The 16,135-nt window shown below is 38.8% G+C and overlaps 1 protein-coding gene across 2 annotated transcripts in view; it reads right to left on the bottom strand.

Annotated features, from left to right (window-relative positions):
• The window catches only part of LRRC2 (leucine rich repeat containing 2), a 76,803-nt gene extending 62,851 nt beyond the window's left edge, over nucleotides 1-13,952 (bottom strand). The window contains exons 1-2 of one of the 2 annotated variants that reach the window (XM_074813247.1): nucleotides 13,832-13,952; nucleotides 3,251-3,396 (exon numbers count right to left, since the gene is read on the bottom strand). In XM_074813247.1, the coding sequence (XP_074669348.1) occupies nucleotides 3,251-3,375 (125 nt within the window). In that variant the 5' untranslated portion in view covers nucleotides 3,376-3,396; nucleotides 13,832-13,952. Of the gene's footprint in view, nucleotides 1-3,250; nucleotides 3,422-13,831 lie in introns of both variants that reach the window. The other variant, XM_074813248.1, reaches the window with a different exon arrangement.
• Nucleotides 13,953-16,135: the final 2,183 nt, after the last annotated feature.

The following is a 16,135-nucleotide window of genomic DNA, read 5'->3' on the forward strand; positions in this document are numbered from 1 at the left end:
CCGCCCCGCCCCACAAGTAGGGGTTCCTTAAACTGCCATACTTCCACAGTCCCACAAAACCAATGGGGAAACAGAGGACTGAATTAATTCCACCCAAAGTGATCTGATAACAGCATCTCAGAGGGCCAGATATCAGCCTCTCATAATATTCTCAAGTAGACTGTTCTCCAGAATCAGCTTTCACTCACCAGCTGCTTAAACATCTGTTCCAGACATGTAAATTCCCCAAATCTCTACAATACCTCACCATTAATGCAAACACAATTCAAGCTTTGCATTTATTTGTGACGTTTTCCTCTTAGAAAATCTTCAGTCAAAAAAGAGAAATATCTTACATGTAACTGCTTGCTGACCCTGCATGAACTATAGTACCTTGACCCAAGGCAAGCAGAGTTCCCAAGAGGTTAATTGGAAGTTTTTCCTCAAATAATACATCTACATTTCATTACATATTCTCAGGTCATTTTACATAGCAGTATGGCTGATAAGGAACTGCACAATTTGAAGGGCATTAGTGAATTGCAACCTTTTTCTGAAAAACTGGATTTTTTTTTTAAAAAAAAAAAAGCAAAGCAGCCTTAACAGGCCAGATTCCAGACTCATTTCTTACATGACTATATTTGCAGAGAAACTGTATTTATTTCAGCCATACTTGGGAATTCACTCTGGCTGTTGGCAAAAATAAATACAATAAATATCTATCTTAAATGCTAGAATGCAGTCCTTGATTTGGGAAACTGCCTTCTTTGAATGTCTTTTTGGAATTACCATTTTCGTTCACAATCTTTTTCAAAATACTTTCTTACTGTGACTTGACAGTAAGTACTAACATTGATTTCAGTGGACCTACCTGACAGCGGTAAAATTTTAATCTCTGAGTAGAATACCAGAATTTGGTCACACACAGAACTCCTTAAAATAATGAAATGTATCTCTACAGGGAAACATTATTTCTATTAAACATTTAATTATAATTACAATTTTATCTATACTTTTGAGCTAACAACAAACAAAATCTTGTCCTATTTTGGCCTAACCTTTGGAAGCCCTGAAAATTATCTAGGAAATAACTTGTGATATGATCTTTAGGACCTAAAAGGTCAGTGGTCACTGCACACCTCATAAACAAAGAGGATTTTTCTTTTAACTGAATTATGCATTTTATTAGCAATAGTTTTATGACTTTGACCATTATTCTACCAGCTTTAACCATTCTATGAGGCCTGCAACATAAGAATGAACGTGAACTTTGCCATTCATTTCAGTGGGTGACATAGTCATCACTCGCATTCAGGAAATAAAGTCTGATGATTTCCTCCTTTTTTGCCAGGAGCTCTAAAAGAAGCAGGACTGACTGGAAAGGTATCTCATTTCATGAAGATGTGCAACAAGACAAAGTACTGTATGAAAATTGCAAGCGAAAGGAAGAAAACAAAAATACTTTGCTGAAAGTGCACTTGGAACATTTTACTTCTCTGTATCAAATCCCAAATTCCCCATCCAGGAAAATAACAGAATGACTTCGGACCTCATTAGTGGAAAAGAGCAGAACAGGCTGTCAAGCTCCAATCCTTCAGCTGGAGGGGTGGCTACAAATAACCCCAGGCAGAAACGGCAGGGAGAACGTATAGTTTTTATGGAAAACACAAGTCACAGTAAGAAATGAGGTTTAGTGTATGCTACTGACAAAAACACAGGAGCTGAAATTAGCTACCTCAGAGCACATAAAGTTACCATCTTTTCCTCTTCCATACAGAAGTTCCCCAAGCCTGGTGCTTCTGGTTTGCTTTTATACTAGTGAACTCAGAAGTTATCTTCTGCACCACAGAAAACCAAAAATCAAACAAAACATGTCAGGGCGATGTTGACATTCAGGTCCACATTTGGGCTGACCTTTTGTCAGTTCTGAAGATGACTGCATGCACTGTAGGAAGCTACAGGTGTGGATTCCTAGTTATAATATTATTTTTATGAAGAGGGACACAGTGGCACCCCAAGAGCCACTAGCTGACATAGACAGCAGTAAAATAGAGTGTCTGCTTTATCTGCATTAGAATTGCACAAAGCCACTTCTTAATGTAGCACCTGGGATGTAGCATTTGAGTTTCATTCAAACCCTTTCACTTCTTTTTTCAACCATAACGGTAACACTCACAACAGCAAACTTTTTCTAACCCTCAGCTCATACCAAGAAGAAAGCTTATCCTTGCTACAGAATTTATTCTGAAGGGTGAGCTTAATTTTTCTCTTTTTTTGTTTAGGATTATGTTTTTTAATGCAGGCTGTGGGTAGAGGAGGGAGAACCAAGACTGTGACTATAGATGTTTTGAAGAGAAAGTTCTTGCAGAAAGGGCAATCAGATTTTGTATTATCCTGGTCTCCTCTTAGCCCAGCTGCTCTGTTGTCAGCATAGCTGCACTGGAAGTGAGAATGTATGAGTGGGAGTCTCCTGAGACAGCCGAAACACCACATAAGGTTCAGTGCAACGATGCTCTTAAACAAGGGCACTGTTTAACCTTGTGCATTTTGTTTTTAAAGCAGAAAGTGATTTTTATAGCTTTGTTCTCTTCTCAGAGGGGAAAAATGATAAGTCATATGTTTCCAACATTGCCAGCACAGTATATTTCACTGTCTCTAATGGAAATGAACATAAAGAAACCAAAATATTGTTTAAAGAAACCATAAATTAAATATAATAAAAAATATAACATGATTAATGGGATAAACATTATAATCAAGGCTCTCTTTAATATTTGAACAAGAAAAAATCCTCTGATAATTCTTTTATTCTATCCTCTCTATTCAGAAACAATTGTGTGTCCATTTATTTAATTCCTTTTGTTTCTCCTGTCAGGTCAACAAAAAGACTTAAAGTATTTCTTAGTACTGAATTTTATGAGTTTTCATGAATTCCATAATAAAAAGCCATATTTTTATATAGCATATAAGAAATAGAAAGGCAGAAAATGTGTTATTTTTCTCTTCAAATCAAATCTACACAGTAGAAAATAAAATACACCACTAGTAAATCACAATCTACATAAGAAAGAGTGGGGACTAATGAAATACAAGCACAGTTTGTGGTGTATTTCTCTTACCATCATCCTAGGAAAGGAGGCAAGAAATCATTGAAATCAACCCCCCCCCAAAAAAAGAAATTTTAATCATCTGATAATGCTTAGTATATGGCAATGTTAGTGGATAACAATAATGGATTCGGTTAAAATGAACAGCAGAAAAGTTGGCTTACTTCTCCAATGAACTTTTTTCTAATCGTTCTTTCTCTTTCCTCTGACGTTCTTTGTTCTTCTTAACTCGAGTTTCCCACAGTCCTCTTATGAGAGAAAAGTCAAATATTATCACCTGATGCCCCATACTGTCAACATTAAGCTTCTCCTGCAAGAACAAGCAATCATGAACACTTCAGGAAAGAAATAATGGGAAAAGTAAGGAACTAAACCATCATGTTTCATCATCTGGGAAAAAAAACTGAAATCATAAGAAATATTAACATAGTAGGCTTTCCATCTTACCTAATTTATCTAGGGTTTTGTGCTGGCAGTAATCAATGTAGCATACAATTGACTTCTACATAAAACCTATAGCAACAGCTAAATATCAAATTTTTTGTATTCTTTGCACTTTTCCCTTTCCAAGATAAAAACTCAGTTACAAAGAAATACTAATTTGATTAAGTAACACTGATGAAAATATCTTCAAAGACTTTTGTATTTTTAACAATTTATGTAACTAATATTAAAATGAGAACTCATAAAGAATTTATTCATTGTAAAACATGCAAAAACACTTCATCTTGGGTTCCCATGTATTGATCTTTATGCACCCAAGCTATCCTGTTCCAGTGAAATCTGGGAATTTCCAGAGTTTGCATAAGTAGATGCTTATCTGTGAAAGGCATTGAAAGACCAGTCCTGTAACATACAGTGAAAATTTACCTATGGCAGAGATAAGTTGCAGGTTTGTGAACACATGGTCCTGTCCTGGTTTGAGTGAGTGGCAGGAGTTTTTGGTAGCAGGGGAGGGAGCTACAGTGGTGGCCCCCTGTGAAAAGCATCCCAAAGATCCGCCAGCTCCAATTTCAACCTGCCTTTGCACCAAGGCCAGGCCAATTAGCAATGGTGGCCGCACCTCTGCAATAACATATTTAAGAAGGGGAACCTGGGAGGAGTGGTGGGGGTTGTGAGGAGAATATCTGTGCGAACACCAACGACAGGGGAAGGAAGGAGGAGAAGGGGGGATGCTGCGCCGGAGCAGAGACTCCCCTGTATCCCGTGGTGAGACGGCAGGGCCGCCCCCCTGCCACCCATGGGGGTCTACAGTGGAGCAGATGCCGATTTGCAGTCTGGGGGGGGGGCCCATGACAGAACAGGTGACTGTGCCCAAAGAAGGCCAGGACCCTGTGGGAAGAAGCCCCCGCTGTTGTAGTTCAGCGCTGGGAGGATTGCAACACGCAGGGGTGACCCACACGCCCGTGGGAGTGACTGATGTGGGAGCTGGTTTGTGGAGGACTGCCTCCTGTGAGAGGGGGACTGTGCTGGAATGGGGGAGGAATGCCAGAAGTTTCCCCTCACCCTGAGGTAGAAGAAGCAGTGAGACTGACCACACCCCCTATTCCCCGCCCCCTGAGCCACTGGAGGGAGGAGGTAGAGGTATGGGGAGCAAAGATGAGCCCAGGAAGAAGGGAGGGGTGAGGGAAGGTGTTTTCAAGATGTGGTAGAGCTTCTCACTGTTCTGCTCTGCCTGTTAAGTAGTGTTGGTTTTAGTGTCTGTATTAAATTTATGTTCTTTTTTTCCTTCCCCTAGTGAGTCTGTCTTTTGCCTGTGTCAATAATGGATGGATCATCCCTCTCTGTCCTTGTCTTGAGTCCTGAGCCTTTTGCTTTACTTTCTCCTTCCCACCGCTGGAGGGGGAACAAGGGAGTGAGCAACTGTAGGGTACTAATTTGACTACTGAGCTCAAATAATCAAGCCTTTTGCTTTATTTTCTCCTTCTCACCACAGAGGGGGAAGGGGGAATTGAGCAGCTGCGTGGTGTTCAGTTGCCCTCTGAGTTCAAACCACAACAGGTCCCCATTTATTAGTATGTGTAGAATTACCTTCCAACAATAAAAGGCTTGGTATCAATGTATTAGGTCCTGTGTAGTTAAGAACTGTGCTGAACTGGACCCTAACTCACCAAGTTTTCTATATCCAGTTAAAACCACAGAAACTTCTTGCAGGAACGTTGCCCTTACTGAAGTACCACAACAAAGCTCCCATTCCCTTTAGCAGGCATGGTGCTTGAACTTGGCCAAATATGAACACTACCTTTTTTTTACACAAGGAAAAAAACATGCCATAGTATGTTTGGAGACCTGGGATTTACATCTTGTGAAACACAGTGTGACTGGCAACATGGTGTTTCTTACTAAACTGTAGCAATGTTTCAGCACCAACAAAGGAAACAAATCACCTACTAATCACTAATGTAAGTACAGATACAAATTTTGATAAAATAGGTAAAAGTGTATTCTCTTGCTTGGAGTCACTGGTGAGGATATAATCATCACAGTACATTGGTTTTCATGAAATGTGGCTAGATTTTCTACAGAGGACTTCTGCCACGCTTACTTCTTTACAAAATGGTTTGCTGAACCACTACAAACAAGTCTTATAAAACAGAAGTTCGAAGCCTTCTAAAAATAATTGCTCCTACCAAGATAAAAGCAGAGAAAAGGAAAATCAGTTATTTAAACTTTGCTTGAGGTTTCATTAGATACCACATTTATTATACCATTCATAAATTTAGGGGAAAAAAAAAAAAAAAAAAAGATCATCTACTGATCATTTTAAAGACAATCTGTCCCTTCCTTTACTGGGTGTTTTCAAGCTTGTATCTATTACATTTTCCTCAGACCTTACTGTGATCATTTTTTCCAAGCTCTACATCCTTCAACTGGGGCTATGTATTATCTGTTCTTCTGTTATAATATGAAGGAGGAAGAGGAAATTATTCTTCCCTCTGCATTTTTCCTCTTGTAACTTTGGAATTGCCCCTTTTCTCTTTCACCCCCTTTCACCTATACATCTCTCTGTAATACATAACACATAAAGGAATAATTTCTTCTGAGACAGAAAAGCACCCTCATGTCCTGTGGAAAATGCACAGCATGGACTAAAAATGGTTATGCATAGGTACACCAAGAAGAAAGGTTCCTACCTGTCCACAGTTTGTCATCTCAGTAAGAAACACCCTTACAAATACCTCCAAGTACTGGCACAGAGACTGCTCAGAGACCAATATTTTTCTACTATATAGTCTTCTGTATCTTAGGATGTTTATATAAACTGCTACTTTGCTGTTCATAAAGCTGCTCCCATTGCTTGATTATCTTTGGAAGCACTAACAATAAGGCAAAAATAGTTCCAAACCTACCTGGAACCGACTGCTGACAACAAACAAGTCAAAACTTCATTGATAACAGCATAATGAGAATTGTGACCTTTTTCTCAGTGGACAGGTTTATCTGTAATCAGTTGCACCCTTCTGAAATGTATTCACTAATAATTTACAAGAAACTGTTTACCACATAAAATAAAACATTCTCCTCTGCTGCCCAAATCAAGAAACCCAGTGACAAGGACTACGCCCTCACAGTAGCTGCAGACCAGAAGTCACTCTGAAGGATCTAATTCATTTTAATAGACCAATTCATAGCAGTGTGTTTTGGTGGAATGGATATTGCAGGAGCTGAATTGCTGAGAGACAGTGAAGTGGCAGCTGGACACTTGAAATCTGTTGGAACTAGATGGCCTTAATCAACACAGTCTGAATAAACTGTGAAAGTACTCTATTTCCTGGACTTGTTCCCCACCTTCCTGTCTCCCAAGTTAAGTCATCTGCTCTTTATTGAGAAACTGATTTATTAGACACGGAGGTCAGAAAAGTTCATACAGATTTTATCTACATACTGGATTAGGCTGCAATACATTGGGATTTTTCTTCATTGGTAAAACCAAGCAGAGAAGGAACTTGGGTGGGAGGTGAGAAGTGTGTTGCCTCCCATACTTAGGCTCTTCACAGATAATCACCATTAACATTTTACCCATTGTCAGAAATCACAGAAAAAATGAGGTTGGAAAGGGCCTCTGGAGGTCACCTAGTCCAACTGACCTGCTCAAAGCAATCACATGGTTATTCACCCAAATATACACATACTTCAGCCCCCTTCCTTTTCCAATTTTCCCATCCTTTTGTAATTCAGCATTGCTTCTTTCACAGCCCATACTTACAAATGCTCATTAAGGGCAAGCTTGGGTCATTTTTGTGAAGATTACCGTACCCACTAATATGGCAATAAATGAAAACAAAAACCATACTCAAGTTATTTCTCACCCAAGAAACAGGCAACCTTGCTTTCATTAAGGACAAGTCCTGACCACAAAAGCAACTATGGCTCACATCTGCAAGGCACTACTTCATAACTACACTGAGTTTGCAGCTTAATGCCATCTTCATTGGCTGATATCTACCTCTAAATTATGCTGTAGATCATCAGCACACCTTTCTTGAATGATGCATGGTTATAATATTCATTTCAGTCTAACGAGTTATTAGTGAGATAGATCACAAAAGCAAGGCTCTTCAGTAATATATGATAATGAAAACACAGTGCTTTCCAGGGGAAAAGGGATTCAGGAACATAAAGAGAAGGCAAAGATGTCATTTACAAGAGAATCACTTGCGGAGAAAATAGTTCTGTGTTTGTGTGTCTATGGAAGCAAATAATCTTATCCCTAACCATTTACACCTCCCAAGAAGTAATCTACAAGGCCTTAATCAATATACTTAAAAGGCAACATACTGGGAAGTCAGTCGGATTTCTTATCTTTCTCATAATGGTTAGTTCAGAAACAAAGCTGGCTATTCAGGATACTTTTTTTTTTAGTGATTGCAAAATTTTCCCTTCATAAGCAGCTACACATTACATTTAAGGCAATATTTTAAAGTAATATATATTTTAAGTAATTAATTTTAAAATAAAAAAGCTTTTTCTGGTAATAAGCATTTGTGTTATTTGGCAAAGTGATGCTAGAGTTTCTAATCAGAGAAACTTGTATTAATGGCAGAGGAAAGATATTTCTCTTTGTTTCACTCCTTCCTTCTCTTCATACTTTTCTTAAGAAGAGGGAGAAGAAAAAAAAAAGAAATTTATCTTGGGGAAAAAAAATTCCCTTTGAACACCATGGCCTTTGCAACCTCTTCTCTTCCTCAACTAGCAGGCTAGGTCATCTGCAACTTTGTTCCAGTTCTCATCAATAAGGGACTCACAAGAATCCTTATAACTAGCATTTCCCCTCTCTACATTCTAAGCCACAAATTCATATTTGTCCCTTCAGAGCTGTACTTTCAGTCACAGATACTATGAGTTACAAACTTTTCTCAGTTTCACCATTCCAGAGGCCTGTGACTTCATTCAAGCACCTTACCAAAACCCTTTCCTCAACGACTCTCTCCATCTTGCCCTACTGCAGACCCCAACACTGACACCCATCTTTTCTTCTTTCCAGGTGAATTTAATAATCCACCACTTCTCTGGGCCAGCTGAGGTGAGAAGAAGCACTTGCTCACATAAGAGGACTCTTTTGCTATCAATATTTGGTTTTAGGTCTCTGATTGCCATGAGCTAACCCTGCATGCATGGACAGAGCAAATACCTTTACAACACTTCTGTGATATTTCTGGTCTTAAAAAAGAAGATAACACTGTTCTTTACAATCTTACAAAAATTTTATTAATTTAACTGTGTGTGTATATATATATAAATAGGCCTATTAAAATCAAACACAGTCCTTATGTGTATAGAGATATTGGCACTCTTAAGCATTTGGAGGATTAGTTGACAAAAAAGCAAAATCTTATAATACTTATCATATGTTTTCATTTAAATTATACATTAATGCCAAATGTTATTGCTAGTAAAAGCATCTGCTCAGGTATCTGTATGGATTATTTTTATTTTATCATTTATATTATCATTTATTTAATTTTATTGTATAAATTCACCTAAAGATACACAGAAAGTTCTCTAGCATCTACATCAGACTTTCCTCTTTAAATAGTAGGAGTACCCAGGAGCTCTAGACCAGAATCTATTCAGTAAGGTGTTGAAAAACTACAGAATGGAAAAGAAGATATCTGCCTTCTGATGTCTATAATTTTTATTATTTTCTATTTATTGTTATTCATGTTGCTGCTACAAAGATATGGCTACTTCAGATCATGTTGACCCACCAGTAAAACTGGAGAGATTCAGTATGTTACCACTTAAATGCCCTTGCTCCCTTCAGTTACTGATATCTCCATCCCTCATTTACAGCTCTGCCACAGACCTGCCAGATGTTTCCAGTCATCTTTGACAGCAGCCAGTGATCTTATGGCCACTTACTTGTATTTGTTCCCACCCAGCCTCTGAACCCAGAGCAGGCATTTTTTTTTTTCTGGGCTTAATTAAAAAAGGGTGAAATGATGAATTGCAATACATCTGTGAGCGTAACCAACCTGGGATATGGAGGAACACTCAGGCAACTAGATTTTAGAATGGGACTGCCTTTTGTCAGCTTCTGGTGTTTAATGCTGAAGTTACCTGTGCTTGCATCACAAGATGCCATGGTCTGGCTGATTTTTAGAAGCAAACTGTTTAAAGATACATAAGCTAAAAGTAACACTGAATGCCAGACAGAGGGCCTTCCACAGAAAAGAAGTGCTCTTCAAATCAGCAGCTTCATTGAATGAACAGCTTGCAGCCTTTCAGCACTCAGCATCTGAAATATACCAATGTATAGATGCACTGAAGAGCATACTACAAAAAATTAAGGACAAGGCCAGGTCTTCTTCAAGGAATGTAGTGGAGCGCAGGGGAAAAATGATCATAGATATGATGACTGTGTGGCCTTCCAGGACTAACTGTATCAATTCTTCTATGGCTTCTCCCTGTTATCCCTGTCTTGTCTGCAGTGTGTTGAATACAGTCAGTCATAAACCAAAACGATGTTGGCTTTATTATACCACAGTCTAGCCTCCTCTGAACATAGCTGGCACCAGTGTTAATGCTGGACAACTTGTCTGTGCATTGTGTATTCTGTAGAACAAGAGTTGTGTCTTCTCTTGAGTCTGGAAGATGTCCAGCATAGTTTTGATACTACAGATAGAGCCAATATTAGTCTCTGTCACAGCCCTCCTGAGTTTATATGGGGCCTGGTTGCGCTCAGTAACAGCACGGTGTATACTTTCCTTTGCTGCTTTACATGAATTACCAAATTAGAAATGTTTTGGTTTCTTCAATTTATTTAACATCCTTGTACACTTGGGTCCTTTTTCTTTCAGATAATCACTGTGGGAGATCTGCTGCAATCTTATGAATATTACTGGCAGGATTACATAAGGGAAAAAGTGGGTGAACATATTTCCTACCAATCTTGCAAATAATTTCTTAGGAAATAAGCTTGCTCACACTGTGCTTCAGAATGACCAAGTCATATATCTCACAAATCTTTAGATAATTCAAAGGCAGCCTGACATTTGGACAGCAACTGAACACATTTTTTGTTATCAAGGAAAGATTAAATTAGAGAAACATGCTGTGGTTGAAAGAGCAATAGAAATGGTGACAATGTTCATACTATACTATATTGTGCTAACTGTGCACAGCTTGTAAGTGGGTTAGTGCTTCCCTGTGTTACTTGGGGAGCAGGAGAGGGCTGCAAAGAGAACTACCTAGTCTTGATGCCAGTAACAATGTCTTGTTGTTCTGTGCCAGCAGGGAAATATCCTCCCTGCTAATATGGCTGGTTTATCTATCATTAGACTTGCCGAATGTGCAGATTTGACAGTTAAGAGTTTTGGGTCAGGGATCCAAGTTAGACTGTGCTTCAGATCATATATGCATGCATGTAACAGCTGAGTCCTGGGAGACACATGAGCAGGGCCATGCTATGGATCACAGCGGTTGCCACCCTGAAGGCCTGAATCCACAGAGATCCAGCAAATGATGCTGCATCACAGAATAAATAGAAGAGGAAAGGGACAAGCTGCTCCAGGGCTGGAGAAAACAGTCCTGACACCTGGACACAAGCCCAGATGTTTTGGGAGTTTGAAATGTTCCCTCCTGGTCTCTGAAGAGCACAGTCTCAGACAGCCGGCTCCTAGATAAACAAACACAGACAGACAGTGACACTTTCAAGCTATTAATTAGTCCAGCTTCCACTGAAGGTAATTTCAGAAATTACTGGTTTTGCATATCACAGGGACTAATCCTGAATGCTCTGATGAATCAAGTCCTTTTTGAGCTTTCTGTTTTAGCTATTTCATAAAAGAACCATTTAAAAACAGAATTTGACATTAGCCTCTTTCACACACAAATAAATAAATTTTGTATTGTTTACATACCACAGCTAAGAAAGCAAATATCTTTCCTTAATCTACCCCTTATACTTCAGGTAGAAATAACTATGAAAATCATAAAATTAAAAAGATATGTGAATCTAGATATGCAAAAACTGAGCTTGGTTTCCACACATTTTATGTGCATATTTCTCTTTGTCCAGTGCTGCAGCACAATGTCTTACTGACAGTTTTCATTAATCAGTTCCTATTCTAGATGTAAATTAACCAGTCTCACAAACAAGATTCCTCTTTATCACTGCAGTCTTCACATCTTGATTTTTAGACATTTTTTTACAGGGTTATTCATTAATTAGGTCTTTAATTATGGATTAATTAGCAGCTGAATTACAATATTCCTTATACTTCCTCAACTCTTGTAGAACTAATATGTTTGCCATCAAGCATGATAGATGTTACATATGCAGGGGGATTTATTACAGATGTATTCCCCTAGCTCTTTGGTAAACTGACTAATTATTTAAAGTGATTCTTCCACTAACAATGAAGTTACTGAAACACTGGACTGACATCTGTGACATAAATTCATTCTCTTTTTTTTTTCACTGGGCATTGCTGAAGAGAGGTCTAATTCTCACAAGACTGAGAGAGGGCTGATGTATTTGAAATGGGCATGTATGTTAAGTCAAAGGAAAAACAGTAAGCTCAAAAGAGTATTACATATTTTTAAAGGTGGTTGAATCTATGAATGTAGCTGTAGTCAGCAGGTGAAAACAATTGTCTTAGGTAGTAGCCAACAGAGTGTTGGGAAAGCTAGAGTGTGTGCTAAGAATTGCTTAGAGACCCCACTTAATTACTCATACAAAGACCCATAGCAAATAAAAGGGCGGTCAGTGCCACTGAACAAAACATGGAGACTTTCATATACAATTAGATTATCTTAATTAAGCATAAAATTACTGTCTCAGGTTTTTAAGACCTGTTTTATGGCATCCGATGTTTTAGCACAATGCTTCATTGACTTATTCTCATTTGTCTTAAGGTTAATGGACCTGGACCATCCCCAGGAAGTGAGGCTACTACTGTTACATTCTGTGTACAGGGTCCAGCCTCTGAAGTTATCTATGTGGATGACAACATCATAAATGTTATTTTAAGCTCCCTGTCCTAATTGAAACTAGCCAAAGACCCTCAAAATTTTGATAATTTTCTTTCACTCCCAGGTGTCCATTTTGCATGCATTGATCTAAGAAACCAGTCCTATCATCTGCGTCTTCCTCTACTGCAGAAGGAGAGCAAAACTCTAAATCTGACCTGTGGCATCAAGCCTCTTAGTCTTATTTCCAGTGTTAGATACACAATCATTTTACTCATATTGTGAGTAAAATGCTCACAGCCAGTTCCTAAGCAGTCAAATACTGTGATATAAAAAAATATGGCAAACAATCTAGATATGCAAGAGAAGATGCTGTTTTCAACTACTCTAGCAGACAAGATATTTTATCACAAATGATTCAAACCCCACCACACAGTCATAAGGTGGCAGTTGTATTTTATCAGTTTTCTTCCCTCACCACAGCTGTGTCTTTAGCCTTTTCCACAAAACCTTCCCATGCCTGTGGATAGGATGCCCAGGTGGCATGGACAGCTGGACATCCTCCTTGGAGAAATTCTCCACCTTCACCTTCTGCCTGAGAAGAGTAAAATGGATAAAACTCTTTGGTAGGGTCCACCTCTTTGGTTAATGGGCATTATCATCCATCACTGATCCTTGAAATGGTGCTCAGTTAACTACTGCTGAGAGGAAGAGAGCTGGTCAGTAGCTCTGACAGAAGCCTACAGAAAGTAACATGTCAGTGATAGCACATAAATACTTACAGTAGCAACAAAAGCAAAAATAATGACAATATTTGACTTCAAATGATAGCCTTTGTTCACAAAAGATTTAGCAGGTTAGATTTCCTGTGCTGGGTAGATTAGCTGCAAGTGGCCTTCACAAACTGAAGTTCTATAACTCTTTCTAAATTCCACTCTAAATGTTGACAGACAACAAAGATAAATGACCAACCTCTCCAACCATTATTTTATTGAAAAACATTCTCATACCAGCATATGTCCTTGAGATGTAATAGCAAGGGTTTATTACAACTGAATCATGGAGTGAGTCTTGAAAGCTTTCCTAAATTATAAAGTTTGGATTTGTCACAGGTGTAAATCTACTTAGAGGAACTATATATGGGGTGACTCCTACACTTTGGACAAGTACTTGGTGTTTCAGCTGTTTTTCCCATATACATTAGCATTTAAAAATCCACAACACTATAGCAGCAACAAAGACCTGGTAACGACTTCTCATTTTCCCTGACATTTCCCACCTTGACCCCACACATCTGAAGAAACATGATAATCAGCAAAACTGTCACTTACCTACTACCAAAGAACACGAGTGTCCAGATCTCCCGAATGTGCTCAGCGGTTATTCAATTTGGGACACTGAGGCTGTTTATAGCAGCAGCATAGCTCATGGCCAGCCAGACCTGTTTGAACCCCACAGCGTGACTAGCCTTCCAGATGTACTAATATGCTATATTTGTAAAGTGATAACATGATCTGTGGTCTTACAGCAGAGACACGGGCCGGATAAAATATCCACACTGCATGACTCAACACAGGACTTGAAACAACAGCGCTAGGGCAGCATCTCATTTGCACCAAGGAAAATGTGACAGAGCTAATGTTACTCATGCTTATGTATTTTCCTTGGAAAAGGGCAAGCAGAATAAAAAAAATAAACATAGTCTGCATTCCTCTGGTACCATCTATCTCTTCCTCCCCACATTCATGCAAGTGCGAGAGATAAATAGACACACATGCACACAGACACTGACCATGCAGTTGCCATGAGTGACTGATTTACAGCAAATTCTGATTTTACTTGATGATGGTGGCTCACTTTTTGTTATGCCCACTGCTTGTTACTTATGGCTGTATTCCTACTTACTGTTAGTGTTGCCCCATGGCCCAGCAGGGCAGGGCTGTGGGGAGCTGGAGACCATCCCTGCTGAGACATTGGCGTTGCTGGGGCAGGGGCTGATGGCTCTGTGGGCTGATGTGAGGTCCTGGGCCGTGGGCAGATGGGGAAGGCCCCAGGGTCAGGGTAAGGGGGGCAGTTGGGAGATGCAGGCAGGGCCAGGACATGAATGGTTGAAATTTGCTGATTGTACCTTTGATGAAATAAGGCCATTCATTCCTAATTAGAAAATAAAAAAACTGATTTACACCTAACAATATAAAGAAAGCATTTTTAGCACAAGGGTTTGTGTCTGATGTTTTCAAAAAATGAATTTTACATCAAAAATATTTCCAAAAACTGCTTTTGATTTAATTTCCTTTTAAATTCAGCTTTTCAATTAAAATATTATTTAATTTTCTGATGAAAAAAGAACTGGCATTTTTCAACCATCTTTGTTTATTATTAATCACTGCCAGTAATAATAAGCATTAATTACAGCAGCTGGGCTTGACTGAAACTTCAGATACTAGTTTTACATTACTGTCTTCTCAGTGAGCTCCCTGAAATCACATCACATTGGTAGAAATGGAAGAGGAAAATCAGGGTAAACCATGAACTGCAGATTTAAACATTCAATTTTGTCTTAAAGCCAGAGGAGATAATATCAGGATTCACTTTGATCTTTTTCAATGCAGTGTGCTTTGAAGTATGGTGACATGCCTGAAAAATCTGCATCAGAAGTTCTTACTGTTTGGTCACCTTATTCTTCGCAAACATCGGTGATACCTCTTCCATGTCTGAGTTGTCTAAAATATTTTTATCTTCTGATACATCTGTCCAACAACATGCATGTTTTTGCCAAAGAGCTATCTGGGTTTCCTGTAGCAGTGATGCATACCAGACTTCAGCTGCAAGAGCTGATGAAGCAATCAGCGAGGGAGACAATACTTTGGAGCAGAAAAAGTGCATCCATTTTGTGATCAAAAGCACTCTCGATATTTCTGCTTTATTGTACCCTACCTAGGAAATACCTGTTCCTATATTTTTGTTCAGAAGAAAACATTAAATAATTCTTAACATTAAATAATTCTTAATTAGCAATTATATTAAGAAATATGTGATCTCCATCTCACTTTTTCAGGATCCACCAGTGTACAGGTGTTGATTTTGGCTAAGGAAGGTGAGAGTTCTTGTGCTCTTTAAATGTTGAATGTCTCTCGGCAACAGGCAGCTGACCTTGCAGTTACTTTCCTGGCACTGGCCAAGGAGTCATAGATCAGCCATTATTCAAATTACAATCATAGCCTACCCATGAGAAGGAGAAACGTGGGATGTGTGCTGGGAAAGGAATAAGAAAAAAAGATCAGCTGGTGAAATGGACATCACCTAATTTAAAAAAAAAAAAAGGCTGTCTTATGAAGGAGAAGACACTAATGATGGAAGAACAACTGAGAAAGGGCATGAGACATTTAGAGGAGGTATAAAAAGTAGCTGAAGAGATAGACAGGCAGAATATACTATCTTGTTTAGTGATGGATCTCAGTGTACTTTACAAAAAAAAAAAAAAAAATTAAGGAAAAGGAAAATTCTAAGTTAATACCTAAATGTGCCTCCAAAATCAGCTTCATTCAAAGAGTATCTTGCATCTAAGGTTGCACAAATCTAGTCAAAGCACAGTCCATTCCTGGAGCTAACAGGAAAGCTGCTATATCAGCAAA

This window comes from Strix aluco, chromosome Z (genome assembly GCF_031877795.1).
Source record: "Strix aluco isolate bStrAlu1 chromosome Z, bStrAlu1.hap1, whole genome shotgun sequence".
NCBI lineage: Eukaryota > Metazoa > Chordata > Aves > Strigiformes > Strigidae > Strix > Strix aluco.